The following is a 19,731-nucleotide window of genomic DNA, read 5'->3' on the forward strand; positions in this document are numbered from 1 at the left end:
CAGACTGAGAAGTCTGCAACACTTGAGGATCACTATCTTCATAGTGCAAAGGGGACTGGGCATTAGAATGACTCTGAATATGACCGCCATTCTTCAGACGGGGGCTCAGATTGATAACGATTTGCAACTTTTTAATAAATGTAGGCTTCTATTCCCTCCCTTTATAAGCTCAATCTACTCACTGGGTTGGTGAAATGGGAAGAAGGGGAGGAGAGAGCGCTCTCTACCTTCAAACTCCTGAAGGAAAGGTGGGATATAAATTATTAAATATGAATATATATATATATATACATACAATTATAATATCATACACATAATATATTGATATAATAAACACATAAAGGTACCCCAAACTACATCAGAGATCTGTCTTCCACGGCAGAGTTACTCTAATCCAACCTTTTCCAACCTGGTGCCCTTGGCAGGGGTTGGATTTCAATGTTCCACTACCCGGGCTGGAGGATTATGGAAGCTCTTCAACCTCTCCAGGACGAGCACGAGGTTAAGGAAGGCTCCCCGGGTCAGTGGGAGACGGCCGCTTCCACCCCACCGAAACAAGCCACTATTAACATTTAGCAGCGGGCGGATACTTCGGGAGGCAGCTATTGCTTTCAGTTTCCATCGGAACACTGCTACGGATGAGCCACAGTGGAGCCACTCTACCATTCAGTATCTATGGTGTTCTGTCGGCTGGCGTCGGTCAATTGGGAACCGGAAGTGCTGCTCTAGCGTCCTCAATTCCTCACATACTTGATCGAGCTGCTCGGGATTTCTCTGACTTGTTTTACGGCAGGGCGTGTATGACACTGTTGTGAATCTCAGTTTCCCGTCGATCAACGGGAACGTAGCCTGCGCCGGAAGCAGCAAAAAAAGAGAGAGGAAGTCTTTTGGAAAGAGCGGAACACGTGTGGCCGGTAACGGGTGAGTCTTCCTGCGGGAGGCAGAAAACGACGGTTTAGTTGCTCAGGGACTTCTGATGATGGCCTTCGACTCTTATCTTCGCGTCCGATGGGCTTTTTCCTCAGTTTGCACTGACGCCCTCCGTACGTGCTGGCCTCTTGCATTAACCCTAACAAGTTGTTTACGGATGATGAGAGTTGTAGTCCATCTGCTGCTGCACCAGTCTTCTGTGGAAGTCAGTGGGGCTGTCTTTCGGGGAGGCGTGGTGTAGGGTTGTTTCTCTTCTTGTGGCTACCCACAAGCAGGAATGGCTGAGCTACTGCCCTGGGATGGTTTCGACCAGAATTCCCATAAGCTCCCAGTAGCGGGGTCAGTGGAGGTTGCCTGCCTGGGCCTTCAGTTCTTGTTCATCCTCATAACAGTCCAGTGACGTTGATAATCAGTTTCTCATACATCTAAGCTGTAGAAGGTGAACTGTCTATTGTAAAAGTAACCCTGATAGATAGTGGTTGCATGTGAAAAAAAACTAGAATCTCATTTTGAATTGGTGGAAGCCAAGTTTCTGTCACATAAAAAATAGTAGATCCAAACTTTTTTGATCAATCCATCCTGAAACGGTCTTAGTTTTGTCTGCCTCTGTCTGAGGCAAAGACCATGCAACTGCCCACAATCATGGTGTATGGTTCTTCCTTCAGACTTGGAGAAGGTGAACTGAAAATATAGTGTTCTGAGTTCCTGTCAAGGGCCCTGAGGCTTATTTGCAGTTTCAAGAGCCCTTATTGGCTAAAATCAAAGAAAGCCTTAGGTATTCACTCCAGTGCATGTGTATGATGGGCATTTACCAAGTAGACAATAACAAAAGTATTAAAAAAGGATTATATCATGATACATCTGCCATAATAGTGGTATAATGCAGTGTTCTATACCAATTAAAATGCCAAATGGTGATATGAAAATATATTCCCAAGCATGGTTATAGACTTGAGTTTTTGATGGATTCTGACAGAGCAGTTTGTGCAGCTATTGTGCTATTTTTCCTATATTATTTTTTATATTTTTCATAGTAGACCAGTATCTTGTGGGTTTATTTTCAGATTCCCAGCCACATTGATGTGAAGTGGCAAGTATTCAGATTTTTTTCTTAAAACATTATACCAATCCCCAATTTTTCTGTTTTTAGTAAAGTGACAATTACTTGTAATCACACAAAAACTATGCAAGCAGTAAAAAATCAGAACTGAAACTTCAAATCTATCGTTGCCTTTTTTGTTTATAGCAGTCTTCCACACCTGATGCTTTCAAATGTCTTTAAATTTTAACTCCCCAATAATGAATGGGCTGACTGAGAGTTATGGGCTTGTAATCAATATATCTGACAAGTTTCAGACTGGAGAAAGCTGGTTTCTAGGGCTTCTGCAGTCTTGCATTGCACATATATGAGGAATGGGGTACTGGAAGCAGTTATGATAATTTTCTCTGTTTTGCAGCATTAAATTAATGGACACCAAAAGGAAATTTATTGGCAAAGGTGGAAAAGCTGGGCGTGGTAAAAAGAAGCTTACAGAGAATAATGGTGAGACCAATATGAATGGACTAAAGATTAAGATTGTTAGAAGTAAAAGGAAGGAATATAAAGTCGGTTCATTTGATCAAGGTTAAAATAGATATGTTATCTCTGGTAACATTTAGTCGACTTTTGCTGACACCAGCATGATTTCTATTCATTTTTTCTTTGCCCCTTCTCACAAGATTCTTCAAGACTTTAACAAACTTCCTTTGTAAATCCTATATAGGAAAATTACCCAGGTCACTCTCTTGATTTATTGTTTGCATATCCCTTTTAATTATTAGGAGATCAGCCAGTTTCTTTTGTATGCTGCCCAGAGTCACTTTTTTGTGAGAGGGGCAGTGATATAAATTTGACTGATAGATAGATAGACAGACAGACAGACAGACAGACAGACAGACAGACAGACAGACAGATAAAACATCTTTTTCCATGTCATTCTTGTAGCCTATCATTTATAAATCCACTTTCAACTCAGTCTCGATCTTATCAGATAGAACTTGTTCCTCTTCCATAACATCTTTAGACAATCTCTATAGAGGCAGATGTCTCTGCTGACACTATTAAAATTAACTTCTGAGTCCATTGTTCAAAAATATCCTTCAATATGTCCAATGTTAGAATATTTTGCCTTATTCTGTAATTTTAAGTTCAGTTTATGCATTCTTCTCCTTTAAATTGAATCTTTAGTTCCCTCTAGTTCCCTCTAGTCTCCAAATTTTAAAATTTTACGTTTTTTGAAAAAAAAAATCGAAATAAAAGCATTTTCCCATGGGAAGGATTCTTTATCCAAAATCTTTTCAAGTTTATTTGGACCCTTAGTCCATTTGTAACTTTCTAAAATCAAAGTTGTAATCACCCTTTTGCTGTTTATTCCAAAAAATTTTTTTAAGTTCTTAAACTTGTAGTTAAAACTTCCTTTCACTAAGGATTGAAGGAAACTCACCCAGTGCTGTCAAACTTGTCAATCCAAATGTTTTTAATAGCTGAAAAGCAGTTAACAAGCAATTTCTGAAAGTGATTAGAAAAGGAAGTATGCAAACTTAGTGTCCTTTCAAAGGCACTGACTGCAGTTTGAGCAAGATGGCTATTCCCTCATTTCCCAGAGCTCTAAACCTGCCAGAGAACGCTATCTGGCAGTCTCCTCACAAGAATCAGCTGTCTGGAGCTCCTGTGGGCGATCTCAAGTCCTCTCCTTGTCCGGAGAGGAATAATCGAAGAGCCAGTCTACTTGCCAGCTCTTCATTCCGCTATGGTTGTTGGCTCCACTGTTTGCGGAGTCGTCTTCAGTCTTTCATTTCTTACTCTGGAAGTCATCACAAAATACACAGTTTTGATGAAGAAAAATTAAGATAAGAAATAAATTTTTAAATCTGGTTAATAGCTATGTGGATAAAAAAACATGTTTTCCATGGCAAGCTCCTGTGTACCCATGAACGTAGGAGTGGGAAATCTATATCCCTCCAGATACTGCTGAAGTACAACTCTCAGCACCATTTGCCATTAGGAATAATTGACTGGGGCTGCTGAGAGTATGATGTACTAGTATGTGAAAGGCTACATACTGTCTTCCTTCACTATAGATAGCAGGTTTAATAGTAGTCCACTTGCATAGTGATTATTCCATACAGTATATACTGGCAGAGGCTGGCATTTGTAATGTCTAAATGTTGCAGCCCAGTGGGTCTCTCTTTCTCGAGTCATTACATTATCATTTGGAAATTAATTTAAATGCTTGTGTATACTGTTTTTTCTGTTATTTTTTTTTAATGTTTTGATTATTTTTAACGTTTGCTTGAAATCAGGTTTTTCATGTTCTAAGTACGTTTAAGTACAATATGGGTTGTACAAAATACATTTAAATTTCAGTTGATGAAAGAACTTGGAGAAAAGCAATTGAATTAAGTTGTCAAAGCTGGGTTAAGAACAAATACAGTATAATACTTACAGATCTAAATAAGCATGTTGTTGATTCTGGGAATTCTTTCTCTAAAACATTAAAACAGATCCTGGTCTTCCAAAGAGAGTCATTAGAAAAAATGAAGATAGAAAACCCAAATTTAAATCTAAGAAAACTGAAAAAGGAGGCAAAAAAAATGATAAAACTGTTTTGAAACATTGGAAGAGTAAGCAACTCTCCGGAAAGTTATCCAGGAAGCGCAAGCTTCAAGATGGTCCAGAAGGTAAGAATGTGCTTTTAAGTTAAATATGCTAATCTAACAGTCACCGTCAATGTTTTTGCAGTTTTAAAAAGGGCCCTTGGGTAGAAGGGTTGGAATGAACCTCTGTCACTTTCAAAGCAGACTACATCAAACTAGACAGACTCATGCTTTGATTTAACATTGTCCAGTTCATGCAAGCTTTAGCAGATGTTGTCTCAATTAAAAATTAGTAGTTTTCTCAAACCTGCCATTGTTGAAATTATAATTGGGGCAAAATTAACAAAAAATAGCTCGAGAAGATCTTGGATAAGAACCCAGAAACATAAGAACCCAGAAACAGTTGGTGCAGTATTAATTAGTACAGATGGCATTCACTAGATATTAGCTTGCTGTAAAGCTACATTTTGTTTATTTATCATTAGGATCACAACCTAAAAAGCCTAAGTGGGATGACATCAAGAAAAAAAAGAAGGAGCTGAAGCAGAACCGCCAGCTGAATGACAAGGCCAATTATGACATAGTTATTAAAGGAAAACAGATTTGGGAAACTCTGCGGCGGTAATTATAATTACTACAGTTGTATATTCAGTAACCTAATGGTGTATTTTGTTTTTCTTCCATGAAGAAATGTTTGTTCTACTTAGTTCTTGTGCAGAGATGATCTTTCTTAACTGTCTACAAGAGCTTTGTAAAATTGAGGGCTTGCGTGATGTTTGGATTTTTTAAAATTGATAAATGAAGTAGTGCATGTTGGCATTTTAGATAGATAGATAGATAGATATGATTGCATATTGTAAAGAAAATCTTTACGGAGGGGTAGAGGTAACTTGTGCCCAAAAGGCTCAGCTCATAAGTTATTCAGTGATACTGTTGTGTACTTGGCTGATCTATTCCATGTGCTATTGCAAATACATGTGTCCTGATAGTATCTAATATTACAAGTTTGAGAGTGCTAACAGATAATTAGAACAGTTCTACTGCCAAAATGAAATAATAAACTATTGGTTTACCTTTGGGTCCAATTGTAGAAAAAACTGTGACAAGGAAAAACGCAAGAAGCTGTTGAGTGACCTTCAGGAGTTACTTCATGGAAAAATTAAAAATGTAAGAAAAAGAGAACATGTATATATTTTGAAGAGAAAGCAGTGTAATTCACCAATTTCTGAACTATTGTATATGTGAGTAGTGAAAAACTCTATGCTAAGATGTGTTACTCTCATCCATAGGAGCTGCACCTGAGGATGATCTGATGTTCCTTTTTTGCACAATCTTACCATAGTTTATGACAAGGTGCTATAGACAGATAAAGGCAAACTGTAGAAGAATTCATTTGTTGTCCCAAACTCTGATATTTGTTAGTTAGAGCCTGTGATACGATTTGATCCTGATTTGATGTTTTCTTTTAGGTTTTACCTTGGCTGCTGATCTGATCAGTTGTTTATGGTGTTTTTAACTGTTGCTGGCTGCCCAGAGTCATGATTTTGAGATGGGTGGCCATATAAATTGGGGGGAAAAAAAAACCTCCTGAGACTTGTGAGAGACTTGTGTAAGAGGATAAAGTGCAGTGAGGTTATAAGAAGGGTATCAGTTTTAAGAACTGCTTGGCATTCCAAATCTCAGAGAAGTGAAAATATTGAAGCAAAATTTTTAGATTAGTTTATTTCTTCTTGAAGGCCATATCACCTTTAGTGCTCTTAGATAATTTGTTTTTGGTTTGTTATTTCTTTGTAACTCCAGCCAGCTATAATAATAATCCTTTTAAAATGTTGTTAAACATGAAAACATGTGAAAATAAATGTAGTAAAATCCACAAAATATAGTGCTACCTAAATGACATATTAAGTTACTATCTCCTCAGATGGCATTTGCTCACGATTCAACACGTGTCATTCAGTGTTACATTCAGTTCGGCACTGAAGAACAAAGGCAAGAAGTATTTGAAGAATTAAAAGGTATCTTCTTATCACCCTGGCAATTGACATTAAGTCCAGTCGTGTCCGACTCTAGGGGGTGGTGCTCATCTCCGTTTCAAAGCCGAAGAGCCGGCGTTTGTCCGTAGACACTTCCGTGGTCATGACAGTCACAGAAGGCCTCAAATAATCCATCTTGGCATCTAGAATGCTTTATGGTGTCAGTTTCTCAGTATGATTTTTCATTCCACAGAAAGCTTCACAGAACTAAGCAAGTCCAAGTATTCCAGAAACATTGTAAAGAAACTTCTCATGTATGGGTAAGTATTCGATGTATCCATATACTCAATTCTTGCATAGCCTCATCTTTGGTTAGAGATAATGTGAAAGACTGATGGAAAAAAAGTTTTTCTCTTGATTTCCTCCTGTTCTGTTTTTCTCTGAATTGGAAAAATTGAAAAAAGAGTTCTGAAAAACTTTCCTTTAGAATGGTGAGCAAAACATTTAAGGATAGCTATTCCCTGCCTTTGCTGTACAAAAACTTTCTCTAAAAATTACACAAGAGAAGTGTTGCAGATGCTGGGAAAGCCTTTAGCCCAGGAGAGGTCAAAAAAGTCACACACCAAGCATTTCTATAAAAATAATTTATTTACAGAAAGCAAAAACAAAAGCAAAACATTTAAAGGACCTAGCTCCCTTTTTGGAGCAAGCCTTGCTGAGCTACATTTCCAGCAGAGAGAAAAAGAAGAAGTGAGGAACAAGTCCGGGCAGGTCCTCCCCCCAGGCTATTTTGCATGAAGCACGTGAGAGGAGACAATCAAATGCAACCCCTTCACCTGGCCAAAATGATTTGATACAATAGCAGTCTTAATCTGTTAGTAGGGAAACCTTAACACTCCCCTTTTTACACTACAGATTAAGATGCAAACCAATCTTCTCTGACTTTATATGTCTTTCCATTCACATTACCATTATCTCCCCTTTGGTTTAACAGAAAGTTACCATTTTTCTTCCTGTGTTTTTCCAAACCTAGGTAATTGGTCACAACTCCAAGGCTTTTTTAATATGAAATGGCTTTTCATGCAGGCTTCAAAATCAAGCCTTTGTTTTTCTGTTGATGTGAATAGCAGCAAATCATCAACATAAATGCACAGATACATACAGCCTTGTTTGTCCTTCTTCATATATACACCGGGATCTGCTTTTCCTTTTTCAAAACCAAAATTCTGCAGTTTTTCATCTACTTTTTGGTTCCAGGATCTAGCAGCTTGTTTTAACCCATAGATTGACTTCTGCAGTTCACAGACTAGATTCTCCCCTTTTTCATAGCCAGGGGGTTGCTGCATGTATAATCTGTGGTCTAAATCACCATAGAGAAATGCAGTTTGAATGTCATAGTGGTTAACTGACATTCCCTTGAGTGCAGCAACTTTTAACAGTAATCTAATTGATTCACCTTTAGTAACTGGTGCAAAAGTCTTGTCAAAGTCTAAATCTTTCCTTTGAGTGAACCCTTTTGCAACCAACCTTGCTTTATATTTTTGGATTTTGCCATCAGCATCCCTTTTCAGTTTGAAAACCCACCTACAACCCAGACAGCGTTCATTGGGAGGTAGATTTACCAGTTTCCATGTTTTATTTTCTTTCAAGGATGCTAATTCCTGTTGCATGGCAGAATGCCAATTTTGTGCAATCTCAGGTGGTAAAGCATTCACTTGTTCTAAAGACTCAGGTTCTGTGAATATGTGAAAAGCCTTTACTGTTTCAGCCTGAAAACGTGATGGAGGAACGCCTTTATTACTCCTCTGAGATCTGCGAGGTAATACAGGGCTTAAATTTTGACTCCTATCACTTTCCTGAGAAGCATCTGTCTCATCAGACAGATCTTCAGTTTGCTTTTCTGGCTTAATGTCCTCATCAGGCAAAAGATCACCATCAGCAAGTCCTTGCTGTTCTCTTGTGGTGGTCAGTTCAACTGGAGAGCTAGAATTTAATCTCCCCCAGTTTTGTTCAGCAAAAGAAGCGCTTTTGCTAATTATTAATTTCTCTCCCATTATGAACCTGTAGCTCCTCTGGCTTTGTTCATAGCCAACAAAGATGGCTTTCTTTGTTGTGGGGCCTCCTTTCCTTCTCTGCTGTTTTGGAATGTGAACCCATGCAGTGCTACCAAACACTCTAAGATGGCTTACCTTTGGTTTCACACCATAAAACAAATGGAATGGAGTGTCCTGAATCATAGAGTTATACAACCTGTTCTGAACATAACAAGCAGTCGATAAAGCTTCTCCCCAGAACTTAAAACATAAGCGTGAATCTTTTAACATGCATTCCATCGCATTTTGCAAGGTTCTGCCCTTTCTTTCAGCAACACCATTTTGCTGAGGGGTGTACGGGTTAGAAAGAATTTGTTCTATCCCTTTTTCCACTAGGAACCTTCTAAATTTGTGAGAAAGGTATTCTCCTCCTCTATCACATTGTAGTGCAGATACAGGCCTAGGGAATTTTCCATTTGCCCATGTCACAAAACTTTTAAATTTCTCAAATGCCTCATCTTTATGTTTTAAGATGTAGATAAATGTGTATCTTGAGAAATCATCAATGATGGTCATTGCATACCTTGCTTGTCCAAGACTTGGAGCAAAAGGACCAATAATATCAGAGTGTACAATTTCCAAAGGTCTAGTTGTAACTCTGTCACTGTGCTTACTCACAGGAGCTTTCAGTGTTTTGCATTCTTTGCAAACTACACAATCTAAGTATTTGTCACAGGGTTTTATCTTTAGGTCAGCACACAGCTGTGGCATTTGTGCTATATACTTGATATTAGCATGACCAAATCTCCTGTGCATCAGGTGTACACATTGGTCATGATATGGTGTGTTGCCAACTGCAGCCTTGCAGCTTGGCTTCCTTGCATTTTGCACAATGTACAAGGAGTCTTTTAACATACCAGTAGCACACAATTTCCCATTTTTACGTATCTCACAACCATTTTTCTTAAATGTTATGATATACCCTGTTGCAGCCAATTGTGCCACAGATAAAAGGTTTGATTGTAAATTTGGCACATACAACACACCTTTTACAGTTTCTCCTAAGCAGGATAAATACAAGTCACCTTGTCCCATAATTTTGGTCACAGAACCATCAGCCAAAGATACACTTTGTCTTTCAGTTTTAGACAGTGACACAAAAGAGCTTTTACAATTACATAAATGACAACTGGCCCCAGAATCTAACACCCATACATCAGAATTACCCTTCTCAGCAACCTGTGCAATTTGGGTTGTCTGAAGAGCCTTCTTCTGTGTTGCCCTTGTGTTCTTCTGCTCTGTCTTTCTACTCTTGGGTCTCATGGCACAGTCTCTTTGCAAATGTCCAGCTGAACCACAAGTGAAGCATCGCTGGCTGGCTAGTGCTGTGGCCTCAGGTTCCTTTCCCTTCTTTTCCCTCATTTTCTGGTCTTGCAGCTTTCCAGAAGAGATGGGGGGGGATCTTTCCTCTCTCTTCTCCCATTCAGCGAGTAAGCGCTGTGTAACATACGATGGGGTGAGGTCTGCTTCAGGCATAGCCTCCAGGGTACAAATCAGCGTGTCCCATGTTGCATTTAGTGAGGACAGGAGAATATAGGATTTTGTGAGAGGTGTAAATTCCATTCCTCTCTCCTGCAACTCAACAAACAGCTGCTGAATATAATGCAGGTGCTCAGGAAGGCTTTCTCCTTCTGCAAGATAGGCTCTGTACAGCTTTTTCGTCAGAGTAACTTTACTCCCTGCTGTTGCCTTTACATATAAGTCTCTCAAAGCGTCCCAAAGTTGCTTTGCAGACTGCATGCCTCGCACGTGGACTAGCTGATTGTCCTCAACTCCCAGGATAATGGTGGCTCTAGCCCGCTCATCCTGTCTAAGCCATTCAGCACTGGGATTTTGGGGGTTTTGCTCACCAATTGGCAGCCAAAGATCCTCTCTGCGAAGATACATTTCCATCTTCAGGGCCCAATTCAAATAGTTGGTCTCTGATAGGCGCTCCAGAGGCATCACTGAGGGCTGGGAGGTAGCCATGGCTTCTTCCTTCTTCTGCAAGTCACCTCAGCTAGCTTCTTTGTCCTGCAGACCGGCAGTTGCTGGAAAAACTCCAGGTGGCTCCAAAGAAAATCTTCACAGGTCTTTGCTACCTGCCTTTAAATTGTGCACGAGGTGTGGAGCTGACCTCTCTTTTCTCTCTGGGTTTTACTGGGCTGTTTTACTGGGCACATAACCTGTTGCAGATGCTGGGAAAGCCTTTAGCCCAGGAGAGGTCAAAAAAGTCACACACCAAGCATTTCTATAAAAATAATTTATTTACAGAAAGCAAAAACAAAAGCAAAACATTTAAAGGACCTAGCTCCCTTTTTGGAGCAAGCCTTGCTGAGCTACATTTCCAGCAGAGAGAAAAAGAAGAAGTGAGGAACAAGTCCGGGCAGGTCCTCCCCCCAGGCTATTTTGCATGAAGCACGTGAGAGGAGACAATCAAATGCAACCCCTTCACCTGGCCAAAATGATTTGATACAATAGCAGTCTTAATCTGTTAGTAGGGAAACCTTAACAAGAAGGGCTTTTGTATACGTTATTACTAGTTTTTGAAAAGATTCATTTTAAACCATGAAACAAAGTAATAAGTGAAAGAGTAGAGAAGCAGGTCTCATTTTGAGGAAACGTTGTTTTCCAAAAAAATGATAGAATCCCTAGATAGTAAATGTAATTGCTCAGAAAATGTGACTAATTAGACTAGATATCCCTGCTACAAAAAAAAAAAACTGTTCTGCTATTGAAGATACCAGGAACTGAAGGTAATAAAGGAAAAAAGTTATTCTGCTGATTTTTTTGTTTTACATTTTTCTTCTTCTAAAAACATGGCAAAAAAGAGAGAAATGCTAGCAATATGTAGCTCCATTTGTAAATTTAAATTATTCATTTTTTAAGTTTGTAATAATTGTATGAATTATACATTTTATAACAGTAGTTGATGGGTCAAGCAGGTTTGCTTAAGAAGGTTGTGCAAATTCTTGGAAAGAAGTTTGGAACACATGGACACATTTATAAAATAGCTTTTTTTGGTTTTTAAAGTACTTAACTTCTATTTTCAGATAAGCACAGCTGCTTCAAAGCTGCTTCTGGCTGTCTGCTCATATGTTTCCATGTATAGCTCCAAAATTTCCATGTTGTTGTTGTTGTTGTTGAACGTGTTAAAGGGGGCTTCAAAAACAGAAATATAAATGAATTTTTCTTGCAAACTTATTTTGTGATCCCACCACATTCATAAACATACTTCAGAAAATCACTGTCTGTCTTACGAAATTCAACTGTTCAAAAATAATTTAGTGATCTTTTTTGCTTACTGTTTTGCTCTTTCTGATGCCTGCTATAAATCTGAAAAATGCTGGTTTGGTTTATCTGAATATGAGATTCTTAACTAAAGTAACTCCAAATGGAATGCTATTCTTTACTGTGGATGACCGATTCATAGCGCAAAGTAACTTTGACAAAGTTGTTTCTTTAGATTGTGTTCAATGTATTGTACTCGTTCTTTTTTAATAAATTCAGCTTAGTATGAAAGGTTAATTCCAACCCTGCCTAAAATTTGATGCACATGCCAGAGGACTTTAAAGAGGTTCACCAACATTGGTCTTTAACTCCTCAAATAAATGGGAACAATGAAGAAAAAGACCCAAACGTGTCAGCCCCACTCCCAGATGCCATGGTTGCATCACTAAATATGGCTCCTGTGGCCCTAGGAACCAGGGTTAGGTTGGGAATAAGGATTTCTCCCAACTGAAGAAAGTAGCTCATTCTTGACTTAGAATCCTTGATTGTCTTACTTTTGTCCCTATCTTCTGTTTGTCAACCACATTTATTTCTGGAACAGAACAAAGCCACAAATTGCAGAAATAATCAGAAGTTTTAAAGGTGAGGTGAAAAGAATGTTACGGCATGCTGAAGCATCTGCAGTGGTGGAGTACGCCTACAATGATAAAGCCATTCTGGAACAACGAAACATGTTGACAGAGGAGCTTTATGGTAATACATTCCAGGTCTATAAGGTGATTACTGATACACTTGTTTCTTCAAAAACATTTGGAGCTTTTCTTTGTGTTATTTGATATCTGAAATTACTTTTGAGTTATGAGAGAAAAGGAAGGGCAGGCAAATGAGAAGAAAAGCAAAACAGTTTTGTTCCAAGGAATCTCTCTATACCTGTATCCTGTACATAGCTTCACTGGGGCATATGCAACTTGCTCACCATTAGCTTCTCTCATGAACCTTAGATCTTTCCCGGGGTGGAATAGCCTTGAGGCTACAGGATTTTGTTTTTTTTAACCAGAATTGTATAAGTACAAGGGTGCAAAAACCTGTGATCTTCCAAATAGTGTTGGATCACGATTGGCTCTTGTGGCTGAAACAGCTAGGAGTTATACTTGAGTAAAATTTTGGTGAGAGACAGTTTGGTGGATTGGTTAAAGGCACCAGGCTAGAAACTGGGAGACGGTGATTTTTAGTCCTGCCTTCAGCATGAAGCCAACTAGGGGACTTTGGGCCTGTCACGTTCTCTCAGGCCTACGCAATGGTAAGCCACTTCTGGAAATGTTTCCAAGAAAACTCCATGCTATTGCCAGGAGTCAAGACTGACTTGAAGGCACCTAAGAAACCAAAAATCATTTTGGCAGTCAAAGATTCCGTATCTCTGAATTATGGAACTTATTTTGCAGCTGTGAAAAAAATGAATATCTTTTAATATTTAATTAAACTTCTATTAGCTTCGTTAAAACAAATGCATTCAAAATAGTAGTTACCAAAACAAATACAGCCAAGTACGACCATTTCAGAAATGTGGACATGTTATTTGCTCTAGAGCAGTGTTTCTCAACCTTGGCAGCTTGAAGATGTGTGGACTTCAACTCCCAGAATTCCCCAGCCAGCATGGCTGGCTGGGGAATTCTGGGAGTTGAAGTCCACACATCTTCAAGTTGCCAGGGTTAAGAAACACTGCTCTAGAGGTTGATATCAGCAGGTCTTGATTCAGCTTTAAAGCTCTCATGTATTTTAATTTCATTGGTATGAAATTTTGGAACCTAACCTGTATTGGCAGAAGAAGTATTTTGGAGAGCATCTTTAAATATGGAATATAAATTACTACAAATGAGCAGATGGCTAATGTTCATATGTAATTTCAATTTAAAAGATAGAAACTTTTAGTTGAAATAGCTGTGCTATACTTCACACTTACTGTTAGCTTGAAATGATGTATTCCATTACACAACACCCTGTTTTATTGTTGATCAAAATTCTTAGGTGGGGGGTGGTAAGTATTTTTTAAATGGTAAGCATTAAATAGAAAGTTAATTAACAGGAAACTTACTGTTTGGGAATTTTGATAAACATACTCTATAAAAGACTGTTAATACTTAATGAGGCATTTTTAAAGCTATTACATCTGTGATCATTACGTTTATCATATTCGTCAAGAAGTAGGTGTAATATTTTATAACTATAATTTCCTGAGGGCTAACCATGTTCATTTTTTTGCAGCAAGTGTAACACAATTGTAGACACCTTTCAGGCTCAGAGATTTATTGTGGTATAAGCTTTCATGGATCAAGTGAACTGTGACCCAAGAAAGCATATGAATGGTACTTTTTAAGATACCACAAGACTGTTGTATTTCTTCAAATAATCACACAAGTTCCATCCTACATATTAATTTTTAAAACCCCTTCTATTCCTTCCAGCAGTCAAAAATAAATGAAAAAATATATTAATTTTAAAAAGCGACTTCATTGTTTTAGGAAGTCCTATTGATTCCTCTTACAAATCATATGTGATCCTCAAGATCCATTTAGAGAGGTCAGTTCAGAATGACTTTGTTCTGTGGTAGCCAATTTGCAATTAGGTTGGGCTTTCCATTGTAATCAAAGGCTTTTCCAGACAGTGCAGTTTCAGGGACCCTTGTACCATATTTATCTGAGATGTTATGTCTGGAGTGGTTCTGAGCTATCTTCTTAGTCCTGAACCTGCTTTGGTTCGCCAGAGGTCCTAGAGTCTTTGAATTAATCCAGCAAAACCAGAGTGCCAGATTAAGACATAGCTGACTGCAATTGAGAACTTTGCTTTACATATACTGAAAATCCTTTGTTTTCTTACCATTTGACTCTATAACATTTTTTTCCTTGTTTCAGACAGCTGATCAGTCAACTCTGGGTGAAGTGTTAGAAGCTCAGCCTGAGAAGCGAGAGGCCATTATGGATGAGATGAAGCAGATCCTTATTCCAATGGCTCAAAAGTAAGAATAAATGCCAAACTGCATGGAAAGCTTAAGCTCTATTCTCTTTTAAGGCTAGGAATAGAAATCCATTTGAAATCGTGATCTCTCTACTAATAATAGCAAAATATTTTTTATTACCGAGATCTAATGATAACCTGCCCCTTTGTTAACTTTGTGGGATCTTGGGGTTTTCTCCCCCCCAGAAACCCCAAATTCTTATGCCTACTATGTCTTTCTCCCTCTCCCCCACCCCCCCAGTAAAATGAACAGACACTTCTTGCTTCCAGCTTGGTTAGATAACTGCTGAAGCTTTGAAACTACTGTCTTGATCCAACTGCAAATGACAATATGTGGCAAATACCATTCTTTGTGTTACTGAAAATATTTCACATCAGGTAAATACAAACTTCTTTTTACTGTTTTCACCTTACAGAGAAGCTGTAATAAAGCATTCATTGGTACATAAAGTTTTTTTGGACTTTTTTACTTACGCCATCCCTAAACAGAGATCTGTAAGTATTTATCCTTTCCAGTTTACTTATGTTTTTAATCTGTTTTCGTGTTAAATAGAGTTATATATCATATCAAATATTTAGTGCTGTTTTGGGCTTTCCAATAACAGCAGCAACAACAAAATGATCCAGTCCAGCCAAGGTGGTCTATTCTGGTTGGACTCTGTGCAACTTTGCTTGCTGAGTCAGATCTGGAAGCCTAACACTGCACTTCAGAGTATGGAGAGAATGCTCCATTGAATTTTTTTCCGTGGGATGTATCTTGCTCTGCTTTCTGGCACAACTAGTCGTTTAAAACATAATTGAAATGGAAGGACATCACCTTACATTAAGTTGCATAAAGTTTTTTTCCTTGTCATATTTGCATATATGAAATGAAATTCTTTCTTGGTGCATGCTTTTGTTAATATAATTTAGTTGTTAGGTATTAAAATGTGGTGTGGATCCTAGAACCGTGAAATAGTTTTGAGTTAGGGGTTAACAGATCCCACACGAACTTAAATCTGTCTTTTAGAAAGCAGAGATTGAGTTCAGGATTTGGATCAGGGCTATTTTTTAAGGGGTGGAAGAACTAATGGAGACTGCTTAATACCTAAAAAGATTGCCGGTGTGATTGTGAGAGAATGCATTGAAGATTAAACAAGCTATATTCACTGAAGACAATGATGAGTTCTTAAACCTGTTCCTTAAAATGATGTTCTCTGTGTTTAGGAAATGATTGAAGCAATTAGAGAAGCTGTCATTTACTTGGCACATACCCATGATGGAGCCAGAGTAGCCATGCATTGCTTGTGGCATGGGACTCCCAAGGTATTGCCTGTGAGGTAGCCCGTTTGTGTCTAAAGTCCTGGGCTATGGATTGGTGTGAACTGGTTGTCTCAGTGATCAACAACTCAGATGTGTATTTTCACAATTTTTTTCAAATAGAGAAACATCCATGCATGTTTTTTGGTGTTAGCTTTTGAGAAATACCAACAAGGATTAGTTTAGTAGTTGGTTTGGCAGTTGGATACACGCTCCTGCCAATTTCAACTAATCAGAGGAAGTAGATATGATTTGCAGTAGATAGGTATATGGTTATATATTCTGTTTAATGGAGATTGGAAGTAGGTTTGTTTTAATATTGCTTTAATATGCAAACAAAAAGAAGAAAACCATTAACCAGATAACATAAATTAAGAGACAGTAGGAAAAAACACAAACAGAAATTAAGCAAAGAAGGAAAGAAAAATGCTCATGCTATTTGCTAATTGAATGTATTTGGGGAGTTGGAGGGAAAGAGTAATTTAGTTCCTTACAGTCTTAACATAAGCTTGCATAAGCGTGATATACAAACAGACTTAGAAAATAGAGTACAGAACATGAAATATTATATGTATTACACTTCATATAGCAATTTCAGGGTTGAACGAAGCAGAGATTAGTTGATGGGTTTTTTTACAGTACAGAGAAGGCTTCCAAGAGAAGGCTCCAGAGAAGGCTGGATTAGGGATGGCTCTCCATCCCTAATCCAGATGTGGATCAGCTAACAATCCCCCAAGTATTGCATTTGCTTTATTATGAAGATAGTTTTTAAAATCAGCAGCCTGATTTCATACCAGGTTATGTTACATATATTTTAAAGTGTCAAGCTTCTCACTATTCTTTCATTTCTCACAATTGTTAGGACAGAAAGGTCATTGTAAAAACTATGAAGACGTATGTTGAAAAAATAGCTACAGTGAGTATTTTTTAATGTGTCCTATTGTAATCACATGCAGCACAATCCCATCCAATTCATGCTTTCTCAGAAGTAAACCATGCTGTACTTAGCAGCATTTTCATTGTAAGTTTAAGGTTTCAGTCTCATGCTCTCATTTCTGGGAGAATACTTAGCCACAATATGAATTCAGAAGGAATTAATTGTGAGAATTATGTTTATAATTATGTTAAATTTATGTAAATTACATTAACACATGTGTTTAAATAAGAGATTTAATAAACCATTTGGAGGTTGACAAAGTTGAAAGAAATTCCGTGGCAAGGAATGGACAGGATTTGTTTAGTTATGATACATACTAACTTTTAAATAGTTAGAATCCAGAAGGATAATCCTTAGCATATTTACTGAGGAATAAGTCTCACAAAGTTCACTTTTTAATTTTAAATAAATGGGCACTGGAATTCAGCTTTATTTAAGGCATTTGAGAGGTATGGTATTTTGGTGGGTTGGGTTGTTGTTTTTGGCTTTGAAGAAGAACCTTATTTAAATAAGGTTTTAAAAAAGAAGTTTTAAAATCAGAATTGAGATGAATGATCAGTTTTGATAATTAGGAACTATTGTTCAAGACTTGTTTTGGCTGAATAGCTAATCAGGCTTGTGTCTTACATTATTTGTAATTTTTGGCTCATGTTTCAGGGTGAATTTTCACATTTGGTTTTGCTGGCAGCATTTGACTGCATTGATGATACTAAACTTGTGAAACAAGTGATTATATCTGTAAGTAATCTGATTTCTAATCTTCACTTTTAATCTACCCCATTCACCTAGCAGAATGATATAATATAGGAAATTTCCCTAGTTTTAGACAGAGATCAGAACGATATATAGGAAATTTCCCTAGTTTTAGACAGAGATCAGAACAATATATAGGAAATTTCCCTAGTTTTAGACAGAGATTATACTCTATTCAGTTTTGTTGTTTAAAATGGAAAGAAATGAATTATCCAAGTTACTGTGGCGTGTTAGCTTTTGCTAATTTAGAATGCTTCAGGTGGAGTACTTTTTTCATTTATCCATTACTCTTTCTTTTGTGGTAGAAATTTTTTAACTGTAAATCTATTTGCTACTAGTGAATGATTATGCATTGCATTAAAATATGGGGCAGTGTAATGCTTTTCTTTGTATCTTGACATTAAAAGAGATGACTGAAGGCATAGAAAGAATAGGGGAGAAATGCTTAGGATTTTACTTTCCATAGACCATTCTCCGTCCTCCTTCCTCCATGCCCAGATCCAGGACCAAGATAAAATAAACAACTTCAGTGCCAAAAGATGACTATGGGAAGCATGCTGAGGGAGGGGAGTCTCAAGGATGACTCTCATATTATTCCTTTTTTTGCCTTCATGGAGCTGTCATATAAGGATCTTTTCATATAGTGGAGTTCTATCTGCAGTGGGTGGAGGAATCTCTAGCAATTCACTATTTTATTCCTATGAAACTTTCTTTCTTATTGTCAGGCCAAAAAGGTAGACCAGACTATGAAACCTTTGCCATTTAGGTTAGGACTACTTTTATTGTAATAGCTATAGCAACGGAATCTTGCAAGTCTGAATGTGCTTCTCCCTCCTTCCCTCTATCTTCATGTAAACATGGGAGGAGTTTGTCTGAGATGTTTACTCAAACTAATTTCCTGGCTCAGACTCAGATCCCTCTTAATTGACCGTTGCTTTGGTTGCAGCTCTTCCTTCTGTCCTTCGAGGTCATTCCCTATGTCCTCTACAGTTAGTTAAAATCATTTGTCTCCATCTGCAGCTAAAAAACATTTCTACCTCAGTAGGTATTAATATAAAAATTAAAGGGTTATCTTAGCAGATACTATGTTTGTAGGACAGCAGGGAGGGAGATTAGGAGTGTGGCTAATAATTCATCTTAAAGGGCCATCTTAGTCAAACTGGCAATAACATTTGATGCTTTAGATGTATTTTGAACCATCTCACAATCACTGCATTACATCTTTCTTTTTATTGCTCCGTTGCTATGCATATCTTGAATATGTATGAATATATAATGGTGCTTAAATTGCTATCTTTGTTGAACTCCATTTACCTATTATCCTATTTCAGCTTTCCAGCCAAAAATGGTAAAGGTGCTATTGAATTGAGCTCAGCTTCTGGTGACACAACTGTATTGTTTTCTTGGCAACAGTACAAGCATTCTCTCAGGATGATTTTTGATTTCCTGGTCTAGGCTACAGCCTTGGCATTTCTTGGTAGTCTCCCATCTAAATATTAACTAAGTCTGATCCTGCTTAGCTTTCTGAGATCAGCAGAGTAACCTAGCTAAAATTGAAGCAAATGTTGAAATCCTGGTTCAGTGGTGAAATTAATGAGTTTTTACTTTCTTTCTACTGATGGGGAAGCTGTGAAATGACAGGTTAATGAGGCACATATCTGTTCTAATTAAATTAGAGGATAGCAGAGATAAAGATTAGATTGAGTAAGATGAAGAAAGAGAACCATGACTGAATCTCTTGTGACCCTAACCTTCATTTGACCAACATCACATTTCCTTTGTCTCAAAAAGTTGTATAATAGAGTCCAAAATCAAATGGTCTGAAATGTTTAGCGACATGTTTGCTATTCCCAAAAGACTTTTCAGGTATTGTTATAATTATATCCTG

At 37.8% G+C, this 19,731-nt stretch overlaps 1 protein-coding gene across 1 annotated transcript in view; it reads left to right on the forward strand.

Annotated features, from left to right (window-relative positions):
* The first annotated feature begins 853 nt into the window (after positions 1-853).
* PUM3 (pumilio RNA binding family member 3) overlaps positions 854-19,731 on the forward strand; it is a 30,894-nt gene continuing 12,016 nt past the window's right edge. Inside the window, exons 1-13 of the mRNA XM_063295090.1 lie at positions 854-921; positions 2,388-2,473; positions 4,474-4,650; positions 5,052-5,187; positions 5,658-5,733; positions 6,488-6,581; positions 6,793-6,859; positions 12,444-12,618; positions 14,752-14,855; positions 15,271-15,349; positions 16,061-16,159; positions 17,016-17,069; positions 17,748-17,828. Coding sequence (XP_063151160.1) covers positions 2,398-2,473; positions 4,474-4,650; positions 5,052-5,187; positions 5,658-5,733; positions 6,488-6,581; positions 6,793-6,859; positions 12,444-12,618; positions 14,752-14,855; positions 15,271-15,349; positions 16,061-16,159; positions 17,016-17,069; positions 17,748-17,828 — 1,218 coding nt within the window. The 5' untranslated portion in view covers positions 854-921; positions 2,388-2,397. The remainder of the gene's footprint in view (positions 922-2,387; positions 2,474-4,473; positions 4,651-5,051; positions 5,188-5,657; positions 5,734-6,487; positions 6,582-6,792; positions 6,860-12,443; positions 12,619-14,751; positions 14,856-15,270; positions 15,350-16,060; positions 16,160-17,015; positions 17,070-17,747; positions 17,829-19,731) is intronic.

The sequence above is a fragment of the Candoia aspera genome, chromosome 2 (assembly GCF_035149785.1).
Source record: "Candoia aspera isolate rCanAsp1 chromosome 2, rCanAsp1.hap2, whole genome shotgun sequence".
NCBI classification, from domain to species: domain Eukaryota; kingdom Metazoa; phylum Chordata; class Lepidosauria; order Squamata; family Boidae; genus Candoia; species Candoia aspera.